The sequence below is a fragment of the Ovis aries genome, chromosome 2, assembly GCF_016772045.2.
Source record: "Ovis aries strain OAR_USU_Benz2616 breed Rambouillet chromosome 2, ARS-UI_Ramb_v3.0, whole genome shotgun sequence".
Classification (NCBI taxonomy): domain Eukaryota; kingdom Metazoa; phylum Chordata; class Mammalia; order Artiodactyla; family Bovidae; genus Ovis; species Ovis aries.
Window position 1 is genome coordinate 159,060,675 of NC_056055.1, and position 22,543 is coordinate 159,083,217.

A 22,543-nucleotide genomic window follows, 5' to 3' on the forward strand; every position below is an offset into this window, starting at 1 on the left:
TGCTTTGGTTTTAAGGAAGGGGAGACTGCTTATAAAGGAATTAAAGGGCAGGGTCAGAATCCCTCCTATCCCCTCTTCTCACTGAAACAGGGGCAACCGCTAACCTTGCATGCTTAGGTCCCTAGTGTAGTAGGATTGAGTTTTCCAATGGCTTTTGTTACTCAGCTATGATCATCTTCCACTTTTTTTTTCTTCTACTCACAAACCTCCCCTCCCCTCTCTTCCAAACCTTTCCCTCTCCTCCTGAGTCACTGAAACAGAGGTTTCCAAAGCCAGTCTGTTGCTGTGACCCCAGCAAGCCAGTTCCGGCATCTCAAACAACCTGGCTTAGCTATTGTTCCGTGGCCTAAATACCTGATGCAAAACATTTCCTAAGAAAATACAAGCACTTAACCCTTCCCCACCCAAGATTTGCTTTCCGTGTTTCATAACGATGTTTTGGGTAAGAAATGCTTTTGTTTTCATAAATGCTCACGAAGCTTCCGTAGAGCAGCCCCCATGAAAACGTTTATCCAGAAATTCTAATAAAAATCAATATGCACAGACAATTCCATTCCCCACTTCTTCCTGGACTTGTACAGTCCCAATCTTCAGCACAGCGTCACTGGGGTCCTCTAGTCGTCGCCGAGCTTTGGGCTGGAAATCGTTCCCGCATGATCACCCTAGAGGGCGCACTGTCTACATTTTCTGCAAGTAACTAGACGGCGCTGTCTCCCAGGTTCCATAAAAGGGGAGGAGGCGGATCAGTTTCCTTCTCTCATTGAGAAAGAGGATTGGAAGGCCGGGCGTATAAAGCCGCGCAGAGAGCGTGAAACAAAGCAGTCGGATCGGAATTGGACTTGGGAAGCGCCTTTGGAGTCAGGCATAAAACTTGTTGGAGGAGAGTAACGAGCCTGCTCCTCTAGCTCTCCTCATCCGCGCGGCGCCTCAGGGGTTCCCACCACCCTTGCGGTTTATTTTTATATCTGCTTTTTAATAGAGAAAGAAATATACATATATATATATTTTTTTTTTTTTCCTCTTAAGTGAAAATTCCTGTTTCAAGAGAAAATAAGACAAGATCAATGAAGGAGAGAAGAGCCAGCCAGAAATTATCCAGTAAATCTATCATGGATCCTAATCAGAACGTGAAATGCAAGATAGTAGTGGTGGGAGACAGTCAGTGTGGGAAAACCGCGCTACTCCACGTCTTCGCCAAAGACTGCTTCCCCGAAGTGAGTGTGGCCGGCTGGGGGCTGCGGGCGGGCGGCGGGGAAGGGATCCCCGTCTCGAGGTGGGTTTCCCTGGCTTTCACCCTTCACCCGGTTCTCTCTCTCTCTCTTTCTTTCTTTCTTTTTTTTTTTCAGCCGTCTTTCTCACTGCTTATTACTTTCGCCCCGGTTAGTTGTCAGGAAAGGAAAAGTGGGGTGGAAGCGTGGAGGGGTTGGGATGCGCTTGCACATTTTCCTGTTAGCTTCTGAAACTTGTTCGGTCATGTGTGCAGAATCTGGGATTGGGAGATTCGGATCCTCCACTTTTGGAGAATCCGGGTGGGGTGAGAGGGAACTTAGGGCTTTCGGAAAGGATCTGCGTGTTTAGTGTGAGATGTGGTGCGTGTGGATTTGAGGGGGGGGGGGTCTTCGTTTTTTAATGGGAGAGTAAAGAGACTATTTTCAGAGGGTGTTCTGCAGCTGTCGTGCATTTTAAGATAACCTCTTTGCCCTCTTTACTTCTGTCCATTTTATCCAGAATTACGTCCCTACAGTGTTTGAGAATTACACGGCCAGTTTTGAAATCGACACACAAAGAATAGAGTTGAGCCTATGGGACACTTCGGGTAAGAGAGTCATCTGACCGCGTGGCGCTCGGGCGGGTTTCCAGGCGTTCAGGGGGTGCGCAAAGGGTCTCCGGGCCCCGCGTTTCTGGCACGCTCTCGGCACCCGCCAGCGCCCGTTCTGCGTTCCTCCGTTAACTTTGCTTCTTACGAGGGATTCCCTGATATATGAAAATTTTGCCCCTTCTGAATGGGGGTGGGGGGACGATATTGGGTCGGGCAATAGCTGTGGGAAGAAAAGGAAGCTCCGTGCCCGAAGGGTCACCCCGGGATGTAAAATGCTTGTAGCCGGGTGTCCGGGGAGCGGTTGGCCCGCGGAGCTGTGCCCGAGTCCTCTCGGGGTGGCCAGGGTAGCTAAATGTTAGGGGGGATGTGTGCGCCTTGTCGGTATCAACTGGCTCTAGGATGCGAGCGCCCCTCCAGGATCTAACCTGCTGCTTGGCTGGTAGACTGGGAGCACTCAGAGGGTGGTGGCCAGTGGAAGAAAACCCCCGAAGCCACGCACTTACGTGCGGATTCCGCGCTTGCGGAGAGAGTAGGGGGCGCGCAAGCACCCGCAGCGCTCGTGACGCCTATTGCCAGGAATGCGCTGGCTGCGCGGGCAGCACCCGGCGGGGGTCCCCGGGCCTCCTCTCCTAGCTGCCCGCCGCCCGCGCCGCCTCGGTGCCGACCTGCAGCTCTGAGCTCCCCCGCCCCCGTGATCACTTGGTGTCCTCCGGCCCACGCCATTCCCTCCTACCCATTGCATCACCCCTCTCCAGTGTGCGAGGCTGCGGGCTGCCCTATTCGCCTGTGACCTTCCCATCCAGTTGAATTATTGGCACGGTGAATTATTTTCTAGTGTCTGGGGTTCAAGGCCGGGTTATCGCCTTCCCACGCACTCACGCACCAACCTGGCACGCAGCTGTAGGGAGGGCCGGTTACACCGCGAAGGGGAAGGCTTCCCCGCGCAGATGTTAGGGGTTCAGTCTGGGTCAGGCGCGGTGGGGGCGGTAACATCACCTAGACTCTCCGGCTGGAACCCGGGGACCCGCAGACCCTGCTACGGTGCCTGGCGGCGTAGGAGTGCCTTTTCCAGGAAGGGTGTAGCCTCTGGAGAAGGAGGAGGAGACAGCGGGAAGGCCCGGGGAAGGCCCCTGAGCTTAGGTCTAGGAGTTTAGCAGGGAGCTGGGCTGCTGCGGGTGAACCGAGCCAAATCCTGGGTGAAACTGGCGAGGAGGAGCGCGCAAGTGCCAGCACGCAGACTTTACTGTCGGGCGGGGAAGGCCCGCGAGATGGCCCTGTGCTCAGCTGGCAGGGGCCTCGCGTAGATGCTTGTGGGCTGTGCGAGCTTCCCACCGCCCCCGGCTGTAACCTCTGGAGCCCCGGAGGGACTGAGGCGATTAGAGAGCACAAGGAAGAGGCCAGACTGACAGGGTCGCCAGAGGCAGTCCCTGCACAAAGGCAAGTGAGAAGTCTCGCGCGAGCGCCTCTCACGGTTGTTGCCAGGTGCTCCGAGGGCTGCAGTAAGATGCGCTGATTTTGTTTCTCCCTGGAGAGTCGGGCTCTTCCTGGAGCCTCGCCAAGGGTAGCAAAACCAAGACCTCACCGGATTTTATGCTGAGGATTGCACACACTCTCAAAACTATAGGGAAGGTGGTGATAGACGTAATGCTTGTTTCAGGCATTTCCATCGTCAGATTTGTACACAGCCTAGTTCTTAATGGACTCCAATTACCAGATATATCGTGGTATTTGTTATGCCTCGTGGGCAGGACAGCTGGTACGGTACCAATAATTAACACCAACACTCAACCCCCTCTCCCAGTCTGTTTGGACCTAATGCAGGATAAGAGTGATTTAGACATGGGGGTCTGTGAGTCTGATTCGGTCTTTGATACAAGAGCTATGTTTAGATTTTAAGCTACTTCTTACACGGATATCTGGGTACGGATCCTCTCCTTCCCTGAGTCTCATTTCGTCATCTGAAAAAAGGATACAGAAGCAAATAATGTGCAGGATCATTCCTAGCTGTAGACTTCTTGGCTTTGGGTCACCAGACAGGCAAATCTTTTTGTTTCACTGATGTTGGTTGGCTTCAGCTCTTAGTCCCAGTGGATCTGGCATCCCACGCCTTAGTTTTCACCACCCATGAAGCCAGCCAGATTCTGAACAGAGCCACTGCTTCCCGGTGGATTTAGGAAGGAGACCCATTTGGGCAGGGAGGGGGCATGGGTAACCTTAAAGGAATGTTGGGTTATTTACCCCTTCCTTGTCTCAAGCTTCGAGAGTCACGGGACCACCAAAGGAGATTTTAAATAGGGCTCCCAAAGGGCTAAATTGACTTTTTTTTCTTTAAGAGAAAAAAGACACATGCTTTTCAAAGGCTAGGAAATAAACAGAATGTAGGCAGTTTATAGTTGGAGGCTATGCTTCACATGTGCAGATAAATACCACTTCAGATAGTTTCAAATATTTAATTCAAACTCTACCGTTTGTTGTCTCTGCACACATAGCATCATACCTTACACACAGTAGTTACCCAGTAAAATCTGTTGAATGAACAAATGAATAATCATATGCATCATTTCCAAGGAGATGAGATTCCCTGACATTTATCATCACTGAATTATCTGTGCACAAAGAATGGCAACTTTATAAACATTGCCTTTCATCAGATTAAATATAATTACCTGAAATGAAGTCTGTTGTGAAGCAATCACTGTATTTTTATTTAATGAAACAAAACATATGTGTATTTAACTAAAATGCGCAGGTTTGAAAAACCTGTGATTAAGAAAATATCACACTGCAAATTTATCCAGTAATGAAATCTTAGGGCAAGTTTAGATTAAGATTTATATATAGTGGATAAAAGGCATAAGGGAATTATTTAGAATCCCATTATGTTGTTTGTGAGGTGAAGTGTGAGTTAATTAAACACAGTCATGAAACACTATTTGGATTCTAAGAATAGACTACTTCCACCAAAAATGGTTTATCATTCATGTCTGATGCCTCTTGCTACATTTATTTTTTCCAACTGCTATCAGTTTAACTCTGGAGAAGAGTTTTCCCCTTCTAGAACTTTATGAATGTTAGAGGGAAAAGGAGGCATGTAACTTCTCTTACATAGAGAGAGTGATGACATGAACTTTGTTCTTTCAGTGGCATTCACATCCTGCTTAGCCTCCTACCAGATATTAGGAGACTCTCTCCCCTTTCTTTCTGCACCTACTATGTGCAGGCCCTCTCTGAGGCCTTAGAGATAATAGTTTTAATTCAAATATTGTCCTATCTGCTGAGAGTCATACACCCAGGTAGGGCAGAGAGTTGGAAGGAGTTTCTCCCCACTTAGTTTGGCCCATATGCAACCTGTGATAAGCCAATTTTGTCAGATTCTTGAACCCAAATGCCCTTTTCATCTGGTTGCTGTGGATTTCCCTTGTCAGGCATCCCTAATGTTGACAGATCCCCTGGATCCTCCTCAGGTAGAAAATGCTTCTAGCTGCCCCCAGCGCACACACCAATTAAAGCAACCACAAGTGGCAATTTGCCAGCAGGTGTCTTATGGCTGCTTAAAGTTATTTCAGTCCCTCTAAAAGGAAACATCATTTGAAAAGATACATGTACTCCAGTGTTCATGGCAGCACTGTTTACAGTATCCAGGACATGGAATCAGCCTAAATGTCCATTGACAGAGGAGTATGTAAAGGAGGTGTGGTACAATATACAATGGAATTTCACTAAACAATGAAAAAGAACAGAATGCCATTTGCAGCAACATGGATAGACCTAAGAGACTGTCATACTGAATGAATGAAGTAAGTCAGACAGAGAAAGACAAATATCATATGACATTACTTATATATGGAATCTAAAAAAATGATACAAATGAATTTATTTATAAAATGGAAATAGAGTCACAGATGTAGAAAAACTTACAGTTACTGGGGGGGTATGGAGGGTGGGCAGGATAAATGGGGAGATTGGGATTGACCTATAATGCTGCTGCTGCTGCTAAGTCACTTCAGTCGTGTCCGACTCTGTGCAACCCCATAAACGGCAGCCCACCAGGCTCCCCCGTCCCTGGGATTCTCCAGGCAAGAACACTGGAGTGGGTTGCCATTTCCTTCTCCAATGCATCAAAGTGAAAAGTGAAAGTGAAGTTGCTCAGTCGTGTCCAACCCTCAGCGACCCCATGGACTGCAGCCTTCCAGGTTCCTCCGTCCATGGGATTTTCCAGGCAAGAGTACTGGAGTGGGGTGCCATTGCCTTCTCCGACCTATAATGCTACTATAAATAAAATAGGTAATCACCAAGGACCTATCTATAGCACAAGGAACTCTACTCAGTACTCTGTAATGGCTTATATGGGAAAGGAATCTAAAAAAGAGTGGATATTCCTATGAAGTGAAGTGTAGCACTCAGCTGTGTCCAGCTCTTTGCGACCCCATGGACTATAGCCAACCAGGCTCCTCTGTTCATGGAATTCTCCAGGCAAGAATGCTGGAGTAGGTTGCCATTCCCTTCTCCAGGGGATTTTCCTGACCCAGGGATTGAACCTCGGTCTCCTGCATTGCAGACAGATTCTTCACCATCTGAGCCACCAGACAAGCCCTGGATATGTGTGTAACTGATTCACTTTGCTGTACACTTGAAACTAACACATTATCAATCACTATACTCCACACACTATTATCACTATTAACACTATTATCAATCATGCTATACCAAAAAAAAAAAAAGTAAAAAGAAAAACCCAGGAAGCAAAGCCTTCTTATAAATAAAACAGCATTGTGAATCCTCCTCTTAAAGGGGGGTATTTTAAAGGTAGTCTTTAGACATAGGTCTATGATTTCTTTATTTTAATGAAAAATATTCACTTTTTATTGATGATAAGACAAGCATTTGGTTAAAAGTTGCAGAAATGCTCCTATTGGTTTTTAAATTCACTCAGTGAGTTTCTGTAAAACAGTGGGTAATGGTTTCAACATTTTGATGTGATGAGACCAAAGTAGTCTTGTGCTTCAGATTCTTGGCCACATTCGCCAAGCATAGAAGCAATTTGTAGCATGAAGCCAGTGCCTACTAATAATAGAAATCCACCATTTAAGGATCACCATATCTTTTCCTAAGTGATTTGATTGCAGTGTAATTTCAGGACATGTGATGTAGGGAGTAATAATCATTCATTTCAGCTTTTAACCAAGGCAAGGTAATGCACATTTTATCGAAGGCATATTATTAGTTTTTAAAATACTCAATTTAGCTGCTAATATTCCCCCACGATAACTCCTATACACTTTTTTGAATCCTGTCCTGATACAAGGTTCTTTTAGGCCATGAGTGCTAACGTTAACACTTCCTGTACTAGCTTTTAGTAGTATTAACAGGAAAGGTAATATACTTTAACTTTTATACCTAAAGAAAAAGGGAAGAGAAGAAACTCTTGATCACTCATGACCTGACTTTGAGGACAGATTCCTTGACATCCATAAATCTATATTGTTATGTTTGTAGATTATGCATCAGGTTTGAAGAATGGTCTCAGTGATAAGCACTTTTGAAATATTTCTTAACTGGGATGGGAATGTCAGCAGTGTAACCAGTATATAATTAATCCAGAAAAGCAGCGTCAAAAGGGTCACTGGTGCCTTTTTTGTCATTTAGGAGGCAAATTAACATTTCAGTACTTACAGAAATAATTGAAACAGGTAAACATTTTTTAGAGCTTTTTAATGTGCCTGAACTCTGCTAAATGCTGTGGGAGCTGGAAGAGGGTGGTACAAAACCTGGCTAGCATGGTGCCTGCCCTCAGAGTACTCACAGTCTAATACTTGTTCTTAAGAGGGTGAGCTGGAAGGTTCTAAAGCTGGACTCACTTAACAAGAAGATCCAAAGAAGAGCTGAAGACTGCAGGGTCAGCCCAAGGCCTGATTGCAGCCCGCCACAGTTTCTTCTTTATTGCTAACAAGTTGACTCAGTTCTTAAATCTGTAATATCCCTGCCTCTTGAAAACATGCTTATTATGTTAAATGGCTGGCAAGGAAACCAAGATTCTGAAAGCTGAAGCATTTTAACTGCAGTTAACCTTCTTAGGGAAAGGAAGAAAGGAAGAGTTTACACAGAAGCCAAAGAAGCGTGGGTGCTTGTGTTGTGAATCAAAGGCAAAACTGCACAAAACTAGTTAGATCGTAAGACAGTAATGAGCTCTAGGAGCTTAGAATTTCAAAGCCAGGTTTGACTCTTGAATTTTTTCCTGAAACTCTGTAAGAGGTGTGGGTTAAGACAAAACAGCTCTGAGTTAGGATGGTGATATCTGATAAAAAATACCTAAAACTATATTTGGAGAACTGTCTACTATGCAGTGGTTTCTGTTTATATCTTTCAAAGTTTATATTTGTCTAAATCTGTTTTCTTGCTAAGTTGCACAGTTTTGCTGAGGCATCCAGATTGGTCATTCTGATGCCACCTGGAATAACCAGATGTTTCCTCATTAATCCAGTTCTTTTGCATGTAGATATAACACCAAGGACCAATATTTTTTCCAGTTAGCTCATGGTGCCTGGTGGCCTGTGCCAAATGAATTGCTTATGTTGCCACCCTTTTCTGATGCCCTTTAAATGTCAGCTACTATATCTTGGCAGCCTTACTCAGAGACCCTCTTGACAAAACAGGAATTTCAGTGGCACGAAAGTAAGCTGCCTCAGAAGTCCAACCAGGAGTTGTACACGTTGACTTTGAAAAACAAGCCTGATGACATAGTGTGTGGCATAGCAGCTTCACTCATGGGTTGTTACTGAATAATAATGTAATATTTTTAGATGTATACCTATCTGCTCTTCTCCCTAAAGCTCTGTGACTTGCTATAGTTCCACTTTAAGTAAAATATTTTGATTCTTGTATTTTTAAAGAGTCTCAGTAAGATTGGGACTTTAACCCTAAACCTTTATTTAAAGCTCAGAAATAGCAGTCTTATTTCTACCTCTTTGACTTTCCATACAACTTTGTATCTACATTGTTCCCCGAAACTGAAAATATTGATTCTATTTTTATAGCAATAGAGAAATGCCCCCCCCCAAATTTTCATAAAATCTGTTTATAATTTCTGTTGATCTGAACCTATAGAAGAAACAAAATATCCTTCCTGGGAATACTTGTTGCATGTTTGAGGGCATGATGCTCCTAGTACAAACTGCATGGAATAAAAGAGTTCAAGAGTCTCACACTGAGCCAGACCAAAGGTTCTGCCTGGACTCAATTCACATTCCTGAGATGATTGCTGATTGGACCATTTACTCTTAAGTGGAGATGGCATCAGGAAATAGAATCTTATAATAACTGGGCAGTTCATCCACATGGTAACTGCTGTTGGGTACAAATATTCTCTTAGTCACAAAAAAATACCAAAAGCAACTGTGGTTCCTCTGCCCCAAATATGCAGTATTCCTGATTTTATTGTTCTAGGTAGGAATTTCTTATGGGGGAAAGTGAAGTTTTTCAATTTTAGGTTCAAATATTAATAAAAGAAAGTTATATTAATGAAATATTCAACTAGATGAGTTTTCAGTTCTCAAGCTCCCATAAAAGCTTCCCAGTGTTTGAACTGGTTTTGCAAAAGGTTCCACACAGCCTCCCTTTTGGGCATTAATCTTCAAACATATACGTTTAATTATGTGCATATATGGTATGTTCTATCTTTGTGAACAGATGACTTAAGCAGACAGGTATGTATCTGCAAAAGTAGTTTCTGGGTGAGGCACATTGTGACTATTCTTGGGCTGGAAAGACTGCTCTCGCCCAGAATTAATGCTCTTGAAGACAAGGATGGGTAGACCTGAAGATTCAGAAGCCTTTTAGAACTTTGCTGATGTTTGCCAAACTGCCGAAACTCAGAGAACCTCACAGGGCTCTATTGCAGTCTTCGCCCTGCAGAGCTTGGTCCTTGAGAGGTTTGGGGACACATTTTGTGTATACAGTGTCCTTGTTTCTTTACAGTGTGGAATTTTCTGAAAGTTGATGATCTGACGCTTAAGTAGAAAGGACCTTGGAGTAGTACTAGGTACTTAAAGTTACGCACAGTATAAGGGAAATGCTGCATCAGAACTACCATGTGCGTGAAGCCTACTTCACATGGTGAGAAAGTTTTATTCAACAAGCAAAGCTCAGTACCTAGACTAACTGAAATGGTTAAAGAAGAAAATGAAAGTGTTAGTCATTCAGTCCTTTCTGACTCTTTGTGACCCCATGGGCTGTAACCCACCAAGTTACTCCTATGTCCATGAAATCCTCCAAGGAAGAATACTGGAGTGAGTTGCCATTTCCTCCTCCAGGGGAATCTTCCCGACCCAGGGATTGAACCCTGGTCTCCTGCACTGCAGGCAGATTCTTTACCATCTAAGCCACCAGGAAGCCCTGAAGTTTGGTACATTTCTACATAATACAAAATCATTCAGTGTTCTTTCTTGCCCTGTGTTTAGTTCTATAGTTACCTTGGAAGTTTTTTACATGCTTCTTTATTTAAAATAAAGAATCTGTAGAACTTAATCTTTTCCTGTTTGGCTTAACAGAATGCTTTAAGACATTTCTGATGGGATGGAGGAGGAGGGGCAGCCACTGTTCCTGTCTCATCGGCTTACTTTCTGCTTCTTTCTTTGGGGTCACTTCTGCCTCCCTGTATTGCTTCTCACTTCACAGGGGCATTCCTGGAATTCCTTTCCTTTTTTTTTTTTTTTTGACGGGTGAGTTATCCCACTCATGCCTGTGATGACACCGTGCACTCTTAAGCTTGGCTTTTCCTCCTTGCTTTGGGCAGTAGTTTGGCTTTATAGGCAAGAATTCCAGGTGCTTGAACACAGAGCAAGAACATGCAAGTTGAACTGGATATTTTCTTTTCCCCTGAAGGTTCTGCTTAGCTGATGAACTGTTAGATTCTTCCTGGTAGGACAGTTTTGCTTTTTGTTTTTTAATCTGTATCAGTTTTCCTTTTTACTCTGAGAGAAAGCAGACCATGGATTTTTCCATTCAAAAAAAGTTTTAACCTTGCCTTATCAAGCCTTATAGTAAATAAATGATCTTGTTATTTTTAATGACAAATTATTCTTGTGGTTAGGCAAATTATGCTTATAACTAATAAATGTGGAGATCAGTTTTATTGCTACCTTTGGACACTCTTGGTTGATCTGAAAGCACTGTTCATTAGCAAAAGTAATAGGACAGATCAAAGTGTCATTCCTAATTAGATCTTGTTAAAGCTCTTAAAAATGACTTCAGAACCTCAACAAGCAAGGTGGTTTATTTCTCATGAACCTTAACCTATATGTTTTTTACATGTGTGTTTTCATTCAAAATATGAAACTCAATAAAAACAAAAGCAGACTCAAACTTCCATAAGAATGTGGTTTAGGTTGCAGACTTCATTTATTTTAAAGTCAGGCCAATGTCTACATTTTTTAGATATTTGGGTACAACCACTAAGCATGGGGGGCTTCTTCCCAGGTGGCTCAGTGGTAAACAATTTGCCTGCCAAAGCAGGAGACATGGGTTCGATCCTCGAGTCGAGAAGATTCCCCTGGAGGAGGAAATGGCAGCCCACTCCAGTATTCTTGCCTGGGAAATCCCATGGACAGAGGAGTCTGGCGGGCTACAGTTCATGGGGTCCCAAGAGTCGGACACAACTGAGCGACTAAAGAACAACACTAAGCCCTGGAGGCTGCTTCCTTGATTCTAGGAAGCCCATGTCTCCAGCAGTGAGGCCTGAAGACAAAGCCACATCCCCTTTGTGGCCTTAAAATGGGAGGAGGGGAGAACCCAGTACACAAAAGGGAGGGCAGGGTGGTCTCTGCAGACATGTGCTGGCTTAGAAGTTAAAACCATTCCTCTGGATTTTCTCTGTAGTTTGAATTTTATTACTCTGTTTTAGTACCTTTGTAATTCTCCAACTGTCTTTCCTTAATTTGTGTTTGGGAAAGATGATTTTCACTGTTTTGTAACACAGTCTTAGATCAGAGATTAGGAGTGTTTACTTGCCTTCATCTTAGTCAAAGTTTCTGTCCTCCAAAGTTCAGGTAAACTGGAGACGCAGGTGAGCTGGAGACGGGAAAGTAACCACAAAGTTTTCTTCCCAGTGGCACTGATTTCTAAGAAAGGAGATTTCTGAAGCCTGATTAGGCTTCTGACAGTCTGAATTATTGCAACGCTGGGACTTTCTGGATTTGGGGTCAAGTCATCTCCTGCTAACTTTGGCAGAGCAGAGGAAATCCTCATGTATATGTCTGGTATTTGAATTCCCACTCTAAGATCTGGAATTTTCTGATTCTATGTTTGGAAAAAGAGATCCCCCGATGTTTATGGCAGAAACTGTGCCCAGGTTAGACTTTGGACTCGAAAACAGAAGCTGCAATTGAGAAAGTCTGAACTTCACAGAACAAATATGGAAATCCCAGTGTGTCTGTGTAGAGTGATAAGCCATCTCGTTTCTCAGTCCTCTCAAAAATGTTGAAGTTGATGGAGTCTTTGTGAATTTTTCTCTTAACCTCAGATAATCTTTTTCCTTGAGTGACTGAAAAGGCAGCAGCTGCAGTGTGTCATTTTCAGAAACAGCCTTATTCTAATAAGTCTTACTGTTTAAAATGGCGTGATTGCTTTTTTTTTTTTAGCTCTAAAGCCTTTAAACTTTGTCAAAATACCTTTCTTTTGTCAGTCTCTGCTTCATCAGGGTCCTGATTCCAGATGTGGGCAAAGAACTGCTGTAGCTCAGGACTGATTCTGGCTTTAGTTGGTCTGTATTTATTCACACTTTCCTTCCTTATGCCTAGAACATTTCCCTTCTTCCTGGCTTGGTAGACACACCTGGCTTGAAATTGTCACTGCTGGTGAAAAAGCCACAGCATTCCTGGGGTTAACCAGTTGGTACTGGGCACCCACCATATCCTGTGAAAAGAGAATGGTGCACCCTAACCACACATAGTAACTTCGACATCTCAAGAGCAGTCTCTTGAAGATTTTTGTTTTGATAGAAATTTAAAAGATTATTTGAAACGCCTCTTTAGTCTTTCTCTTTCCCTGTCTTTGACTTTTGAAGTTTTGATTTATCAGGGGACAACATGTCATGTTTTTCTGCTAGAAATGGAAGATGGTGTCAAAATGAAATTGGGTTTCAAAAAGACTGGTAGTTTAGAGGTTTCTCCTCTATCCTGGAGTCAACTTATATATATATATATATATATATATATATATATATATATATATATATAAATGATTTTCCTATTGTGCTTGTGCAGTGTCAGTATACCGACAATGATTTTTTGAAACAAAATAAATAGCATAACAAACTGTTATTTAATTGTATAATTGGCCTCATGCAATCACGCATCCTTTGGGGTTCTTGAAAGAACAGAAGAAATGCCCTATATGATTAGAAGAGGGTTCTGTGGTTAAATTAATTGGCTGGTAACTTGAAGCTTTAGGATTTAAATTAGGCTGGATTTAACTCAGTCTCATATCCTAGGTGTTACTCCCAGAGATGGAACTGTGGAAAACAGTGACAGAATTCAGTATGGCGTTTATTACATTCTTTCTCTGTAACAGGAAGAGTCTGTACAGGGTTTGGTGATAAGTTTTAAGTAAGCACACTCAAAGGTTATGGCTCCTTGTAACTGGGAGACAGGGTGGTGCGAGATGAGGCTCACGATGGCTCTCTGTGCATAGCTGAACCTACCCTTCCTTCTCTCCCCCACCTTCATGGTACTGACAGAATGATCTTGAATCTGGGGCTCCTCCCCAGGAAGTAGCTCCAGCTACGGTGCTTCCTGCTTGCACTCAGCTTGCAATAGCAGCCATGTGTGTGCGCTCAGTCCCTAAGTCGTCTCCAGCTCTTTGTGACCCCATGGACCGTAGTCCACCAGGCTCCTCTATCCATGGGGTTTTTCCAGGCAAGAATACAAGAGTAGATTGTCTTTTCCTACTCCGGGGGATCTGCCAATCCCCTGCACTGGCAGGCAGATTCTTTACCACTGAGCCACCTGGGAAGCCCTTAGCCCAGCCATAACCATAGTTAAGACTTTTTGATCTCTTACTAAGTGCGGGCACTGCCCAGGTTCACTTAATCCAAGGTAGCTACTGTCATCGTCTTCGTTTCATGAGTGAAGAACTGAAGGAGCAGTGACCTGAAGCTACGTGCCCCTCCCCTGCAGGAGTGGAGGTGGATTTACGCTTCAGGACGTTGGGGTCCAGAGGCTCTGCCTTTCCAGCTGCCTTTCTGGCTCTGCTCTTTGAACTGAAGATCCTGGCTCCTTCCCTTGAATTTAAGTCAAACAGTGAGGCTTCCTTGCCTTGTTGTAGAAAGAAATACAGTACTGTTACAGACGGTAAAGAATCCACCTGCAATGCAGGAGACCTGGGTTCAATCCCCGGGTCAGGAAGATCTCCTGGAGGAGGAAATGGCAACCCGCTCCAGTACTCTTGCCTGGGGAAATCTCGTGGACGGGGGATCCTGGCGGGCTACAGTCCATGGGGTGCCAAGGAGTTGGACACGAGTGAGTAACAGAGCACGCATGACTACACAAAAACGCGAATGAAGTTTTTGGCCAGCCCAGCACTACTGGACTTTTGTTTGCTTTCTTTTCTGAGAATTAGAGGTGATGGGAGCCGTGTGACCCTCCAAAGATTTAGCTCCAAAGGGCAAAGTTCATGCATGACCGGCAAAGGGGATTTTCATCTGACAACTTGTGTATCTTTGTTTCTTCCCAGGTTCTCCTTACTATGACAATGTCCGGCCCCTCTCTTACCCAGACTCGGACGCTGTGCTGATTTGCTTTGACATCAGTAGACCAGAGACTCTGGACAGTGTCCTAAAAAAGGTAAGTGCTAGGGAGTGATGACACAGATCAATACTGTCTGCATATAAATTAGAAACATTTGGCTGACTGGGAGCTCAAACACTCCAGTTAATACCCTGCTGTATGTTCTGTAACTAAAACACTGAAAAGGACACTCTCACATTATAAAAGGGTTCCCACTCATATGTGACCTGAGTTTTGATGATGAACCTGCTAAACATTTGATCTCACGTTAAGAAACAAAATACGTTTTTAAGAACCTCTGTGTTATACTTTGGGTAGCAATGGTGCAGCTGACAATAACGATACTCTGTTACTGTTCAGTGTGTCTTCCTTCTTTCATTAACCTGTAGACTGTGCTTACTTTTCAGGTTCATATTTGACCTCGATTCAGGGCTTGAAATGAATGCAGTCATAGCTGTTTAGTTAAAACAAAAAAAACCCTGTATTTCAGTAATGATGTTATTTATTAGAAACAGAAATATAATGCATAGGGGAGAAATAGGTCTATGTTTCCAGGCAATAGACCAGGTGACTTGTGATCGGGGTGTTGTTGTACACTAGTAAACACAGTGGTTGTATACAGGTTGTAAGTGATATCACATGGCTAGTGTCCGGAGACAAAGGTAAGGGAGGTTTTGTCCATGGCGAGGGGACCCTAGGAAGCTCTGTGTGGAACCCAGGGAAGGTCAGGAAGAAGGGACCCTGTTGCAGGTGGTCCCTGGTCCTGGCGAGGCCAGGAGAGGGAGGAGACAAGCTAGGACTGAGCCCCAGGATAGCTAGAGAAGGCACATGCCTGTCCAAGGGCTGGCGTGGGGCAGCCTCTAGTTGACTCTTCAGTCCTGGCCTGAATGCCGTGATGTTTCAGAATCAAACATTTCTAAAGCCCCCTGCTCCTCCAGGCACTCGGGCTTCATCTGAGGATGTGCTTGAGAGCACAGAAGTGTCCTTGTATTTTGTATGTTTCTATTAGTTTGTTTTTCCCTATTATGTTTGACTACAGGCCTTGTGTGTCGTGATGAAATTAAGATCTAAGGTGAATCAACCCCTCTCTCCAGCCCCGTCTCTTTACTAAACATGAGAAGCACAGTTCAATGAAATACTAATTTCTTAAAAGATGAAAGCCTCTTTTTAGCTTTTTGACTCGTTTCAGTGTTGTGTAACGTTTGTATCTTAACACGAGTGACGTGACTGTCAGATTCCAGCAGGAATACGCCTTTCCTGCCTTCGATGCTTGTGAACAATTGCTAGATGTGAGGCCAGAGTCATCACACAGCGAACAATGACAGAGCAGCTTGCCTCATGCTTGTCTGTGGATCAAAGAGACCGCTTATTTACTGGAGTTCTTACTTGATGGAGTATCGAGTTATGCATCATTTATGGTGAAAAACCCTGCTTCTGTTTTGTTTTGCTTTTGTCTGCTAAGACCAAATGAGGAGCGACTCAGCCTTAAAGATATTAATGAGTGTATTTGATGTTTGTGTGAGGTTTAAGGCTCATGATAACCCCTGCTATGGGTTGTCTAGATTCATTGAATCCTTTAAGTCCTTGAATATCAAAGAGGTTACAGTGACTTAGAGCTACAGAGATCTTATTCTTTTTTTTTTTTGTTTTCCAATTCATCTTCTAGTTCTTACTCCAGGGCTGTCTAACACATGGTTCAGTTCAGTTTGCTTCAGTCGCTCAGTCGTGTCTGACCCTTTGCGACCCCATGAATCGCAGCACACCAGGCTTCCCTGTCCATCACCAACTCCCGGAGTTCACTCAGACTCACGTTCATCGAGTCAGGGATGCCATCCAGCCATCTCATCCTCTGTCGTCCCCTTCTCCTCCTGCCCCCAATCCCTCCCAGCATCAGAGTCTTTTCCAATGAGTCGACTCTTCGCATGGTAGATGCTTCTAAATAACACTGGGGGAAAAGGGAGGAAGGAGAGGAAAAGGGAGAAAGGAGGGAGGGAGTAAAGTGAAATGAAAGTCACTCAGTTGTGAACTGAGTCACCAACTCTTTGCGACCCCATGGATTGTAGCCCACCAGGCTCCTCGTCAGTCCATGGGATTGTCCAGGCAAGAATAGAGTGGGTTGCCATTCCCTGGACTTTTGTGCAAAGTAGGTATTACTCCCTTTGGTACCCTGGTGTACTTTGGATTAGAGTTTATTGCCCACACTTCTGGATCCAGAGGTGTCCTCTAGAGATCTTTTAAATTACTCATGCAAGATGTCCCTTTTATGTAGTATTATAGACATGACTTCATCACCCTCCTTTCTTGTGACTTCCTTTCTGGAAGACACAGCTACATTGTAATCATCTCTGTAACCACCACAGAATTTAGAGCACTGAACACATGTTTGTGAACGTGGACAGGGAGAGTCAGGCGGAGATTCCTGACCTCAGCATCTCTGATCACTCCTCTTCAACGTGAGAGCTCTCCTATGAACTGTCTGAACTCCTGACTGCCATCCTGATGGTCACCTTGAGGAAGTGAAACCACAAAAAGTCATCCATTTGTTCTTCTAAGAGGACAACTGGAATTCCCTGCCAGCCATTTCTGGAAGTTCTAAGAGTTCTTGTTGGGCCGTGAAACAGCTGGCTAGGGTAGACTACATTAATAACTTACACAGCATAAAACTAACTCAAGGGAATGTGAGCTATAGGACCAGGTGTCTCTCTGATAACCCAGGAGATGGGCCATTGCAAATGTCATGGTCTTTGTTGATTCAACCACTCCAATGGAAGCTCCTTAAAGGCAGGAGATTCTGCTGTATTAATTCTAATCTCCAGGCTCTGAAATCTCAGTAGAGATTTCAATGCAGGGTGACTGCTCTGTCTTTCTAGGTGGGGTCAGTGAATGCATATCTCTGCTTGTGTTAACTCTTCCCATGCTGGGAAGTACCAGTTGAACATATCCAAGGATGTAGTGACTTGTTAGAATATATAATTTTTCTTGAGTCATGTTTATCTTTCAGAGATGCCTCAATAATTAAGAAATTGCCTTAGCTACTTTCTGATAACACCCAACACGTCTCTTACGGTGGGAATGAGTCACAGAGAACAGATAATAACGTGCTTAGTTACTTAGTCCATGAGATTTTCCAATAAGAATACTAGAGTGGGTGGCCATGCCCCCCTCCAGGGGATGTTCCGACCCGAGGATTGAACCCGCGTCTCCTGTATTTCAGGCAGATTCTTTCCCTGCCGAGCCACTGGGGAAGCGCCATAGATAATAATATGGTTCCCTAATGGACCCATGGGCTTTCCAGGTAGCACTAGTGGTGAAGAGCCCGCCTGCCAATAAAGGAGACCTAAGGGACTTGGGTTCAATCCCTGGGTCAGAAAAAACCCCCTGGAAGAGAGCATGGCAACCCACTCTAGTATTCTTGCCTGGAGAATCTCCTGGTTCCTCTGCCATCAGGACAGAGGAGCCTGGTGGGCTACAGTCCAAAGGGACGCAAAGAGTCAGACACGACTAAAGTGACTTAGCACACACACAATGGATCCATAATTAAAAGCAGTAACATTTAATATCTACTCGGCAGATAAATGCAAGTTTGCTCCTTTTATCTTAAGTGACACTTTAAAAGTCCCTTCTGCGTCCTATTTCCAGTGCCTGCCAGTAGAGAAATTGTTTTCCTTTGTATGGATGCCAGCACTCTGTTAATTCTTCATCTTCTTTTCCCCCCATAGTGGAAAGGTGAAATCCAGGAGTTCTGTCCCAACACCAAAATGCTCTTGGTTGGCTGCAAATCTGACCTTCGGACCGATGTCAGTACATTAGTAGAGCTCTCGAATCACAGGCAGACCCCGGTGTCCTATGACCAGGTATGTATATAGTTAGTGTGTACATGCGGATTATAAAGAGTGACAGAAATGAAACATCACTTGTAATAAGTAAACTGAAAAGTAGCTACTTTTCTACAGGGTCAACCAAGGGTCACCACCAAGTCCAAGTCCCTCTCCTGAGATGGAGAATGAGCTCTCTGTGTCCAGACTGTGCCCATCTGTGAACAGAGGTGAAAGGGGCTGGTGCGTCTGTGCCTCTGGCTTCACAGCAAACATCCAGGCCCCTTCCTGGCAGTCCATTGCTCAGATTAATGTAAAAACTGCCCCGTGAGCATCAGAGTGATCCGGGACAAGATTGGGCCAAAATTATGGTGATATTTTGATTGTGAGTTTCTCAAAAAGCTTTCCTACATTGAGCAATTGACTGTGTAAGGATTCATATGTGTACATGTATACATAAGGCAAATTTGAGAGGAAACCCTTTAAAATGTTCTGCCTTTCAGCAGAAGAACCATGTGATGCTTGATTACTTGAGGGCAGAAACAGTGGCTCATATTCAAAGTTGTATTTCTCTGCAACTCTAACTGGGTTTAAAGTTAAATAGATTTAAGAGGGAATGTGGTCAAAATCAGTAATACTCTTAAAGAGAGTTAATCTTATTTTACACTCAGCAACATAATAAAATACTACAAAAGACCATTGTCAGTAAAATAGAGCCCCCCTCAAAAAACGTCTAGTTTCATCATTCCTGCAGGCATTTCTCCCAAGTATTTAGGAAGGAGGAGGATTAGTTTTAGAAGTTCATTCTCTTAAAACTTACAACCAAATTCTAAAGACAGTTCATGTTGAAATAGCTAGAATTCTATTTATTCATTGTTTGACCAATCATACTGTGGTCTTCTTTGTCCTTCATTCCAGTTAACACAACTCTGGCTATTTAAATAAGCTATTTTGATGTAGACATGGTCTTCTTGGGTCCCCTTTTTGTCTGGTCCACATTTAAAAATTACATATTTTATGTCTCCCAAATTATAGATGTGTAACAGTATTGTTCCTTTCCTCAATTTGTTTTGGCCCTTAATCATATAAGTTTCAAAACTGATTCTAAATTCTCTTAGGCTGCTTTTTGTACAGCCTATTAGCCTTGAGTGCCATTTGCTTAGTTGCTCAGTCATGTCTGACTCTTTATGACCCTATGGACTGTACACCAGGCTCAGAAATTTTGCCAGAAGTTTTCCTGGCAAGCATACTGGAGTGGGTTGCTGTTTCCTACTCCACGAGTGCCATTTACACTCAAGAAAAGAAGAGTTGAGTTCCCCATGAGGTGCTGAAATAGGGTGGAAGAGCCGGATGACTCTACCAGAACTGTGTGAAAAATGCAGCATTTACATCCATGATCCGTAGCTTTTTCACTCTTTTCCAGCAGTAAGATTCTCTGGGTAATTCTATACTCTGCTGTAACTTGGAAGACCTATGTGTCTAGTTACCCTAGGTTACCATTGGTAGTGAAGATAAAGCACCTCCTAAGACTTCTACTTCCTGGCAACACCCCATACTAACTAACTACCTGATGATTGGGCTGTTTATTGATAACCCAGTGTCATCAGACCAACCTTTGGCACCTCTGGGAAGTCAAACAGTGCCTACTGAGTGATGGCAATTGAATATCTTAAGACTGGTCCTTGACTGCAAATATTTATGCAATAATAAAGAAGGTAGTTAAAATGTTTAAAAAAGATTTTTTCATCAATACCTGGAAAATTCAATTACATATTAGAAACATTTTGTGATGCATTATAATTTTGAGGTATTGGAATATACTTTCTAACTTTTCCCAGAGACTTATTGCTGATCACAATCCCTTTTGCTTTACAGGGAGCAAATATGGCCAAACAGATTGGAGCAGCTACTTACATTGAATGCTCAGCTTTACAGTCAGAAAATAGCGTCAGAGACATTTTTCACGTGGCCACCTTGGCATGTGTAAACAAGACAAATAAAAACGTTAAGCGGAACAAATCGCAGAGGGCGACAAAGCGGATTTCACATATGCCCAGCAGACCAGAACTCTCGGCAGTGGCTACGGACTTACGAAAGGACAAAGCCAAGAGTTGTACTGTGATGTGAATCTTCGGTTATTTTTTATGAGGACAAGGAAATTAAGTGTAAAAACCACCACCAACAAAACAGAAAGGTGAAGTCTGAACAAAGTGCACAGCCAAAGTCACGTGTTCTGGAGGCTTAGGAGGCATTTGGAAGGATTGTTCATCTTTTTGGAATCCTGTCCTTAGATTTGGCACGTAGAACAAGTGGTGGGAAGTGAGTTCGTTGAAGAGTTTTGAAATGTGACTTGAAAAATATGCCAAAAAAGAGAGATTCAGATGGGCTAGAGGTTGAAGAAGAGGAATGCGAGTACCTCCAAGAAGAAAAATCACACTCTGATGGTGCTTGCGTTTTTGTTTTCTTTGTTACAATCTATTCACGGATCTCTACTTTGATTTAATTTTTAAGTGTTTCAATCTCCTTTACGAAAAAGTATATATTAATATACCATCCTCATTGGGGAACTGGCACTGTGACCGTAGCGTTTAGTTTTCTAGAGGATGTGATCTAATTTTCTCCTAGCTCATCATTAAAATGGAAATTGTATCAGGACCCATGGGATATCCAGAGGAAAAGTTGGTGAGGCTTTGAAATCTTGCTGTCCTGAAGATAGTTGAGTGAGATGGTTCTCAAGGAAGGCTTTTGCAGTGTTGCGGGGTGCGCAGACCAGCACTACAAAGATTGAATAGGTCAACTAGAAGAAAAGCGTCCATTTTTATTCAGTCTGATGGTTCTGTTCATCCTTGTGATTGTCATTAAAAAGTGGTAAATTGCTCAATGTGATATTTTTGTGTGCTGTTTAGAAAAGAGGGTGTGTGATTTTCTTTTTTTTTTTTTGCCATCGTTGATAAAAATGCAAAGTCAAATAAAAGGTGTCTTGGTATGACGTCATAGAATGATCCAAGGGGGAAAAAATGTAGGTACTATTGATATTTTCACCTGATGAGATAACGAATGAAGGATAGTAGCAGAAAGCACAGTTTGTGAGTTAAGTTGTCTGGATGTAAGAGACCAAAAGTACGAAGCAAAAGGCCTATTTTGGGATGAAGCTCCAAAGTTGGCAACATTTGATAATCAGTTGGCTTATTTCAGTATCTTTCAATGAACATGATAAGAATGGCCCTCTGTTCCATGCTTTTGAGAATCCTTAGAGGAAAATTATATACTGTCAGTCCTACACTATCCTATGGCATTTCTAGAGAGTGATTGCTAAACCTCAATCAGATTCTGCCAAGGCCGTGTTCCATACTTGATCACTATTGTTACATAAAATAATCAGCCTTTAAAATAGTTTACAGATATTTTTTGACCAGTTGCTTTTAGAGTTTCTTTCAGAGAAGAAACCAGATCTGACCTTTTTATTGTTGGCGCTTGTTGAAAACGAGCTTTCTTTCCAATGATAAAGCTTCATTTTTGAAGTGTTGAAGCTGTGCTCCCATTCAGCTGTGGCAGGAGAGGAGATTAAGGTAGTTACAACACTCAGTCTGTGTCTTACAAGCACTTTGTTTTGTCTCTGCAAGAAAATACCATTCCAGTCATTTTCCCCAAGAAATACAGGCGTTTTACCAACATGATATGCTCTGATTAATGCAGCATTATGCTTTGGGCAGTATTACAAAATAGCTGGCAAGTGCTTTCTGTATTTAAATATTGTAAAAAGAAAATAAGTTATAACTGTTATAAAGCAGAACTTTCGTTGCAGTTTTTTAAATGTTGAAGTCACTTTGTATGTTTGTTTGGTCAATGTTTCTGCAGTATTTATTAAAACATACTTTTTTTTGTTTCTTCAAATAAAAAAGTAACCATGTCTTTGTCAAAATGTGAGCTGCCTTTCATTACCTACTTCCTGATTTAGCTGTTTATTTTTCTTTAATAGAGTTGATTGCAGAATCTGGCCTCACATTTCCTGGATGGGTAGGCCTTGGAATTATTTGCTTCTTGGCAGAAGTTGGAATTTCTTGGGGGAAGATACATCTGTGTATATAAAAGTTTTTCATGATGATTTCAGGAAGTGGAATGTAATTAGA

The 22,543-nt window shown here is 43.1% G+C and overlaps 1 protein-coding gene across 1 annotated transcript; it reads left to right on the forward strand.

Annotated features, from left to right (window-relative positions):
* The first annotated feature begins 817 nt into the window (after positions 1 to 817).
* On the forward strand, positions 818 to 22,335 carry RND3 (Rho family GTPase 3). Its single transcript, XM_004004709.6, has 5 exons — positions 818 to 1,214; positions 1,729 to 1,816; positions 14,546 to 14,655; positions 18,318 to 18,452; positions 20,289 to 22,335. Exons 1-5 carry the CDS (start codon positions 1,065 to 1,067, stop codon positions 20,538 to 20,540), a joined length of 735 nt encoding a protein of 244 aa, XP_004004758.1. The 5' UTR covers positions 818 to 1,064; the 3' UTR covers positions 20,541 to 22,335.
* Positions 22,336 to 22,543: the final 208 nt, after the last annotated feature.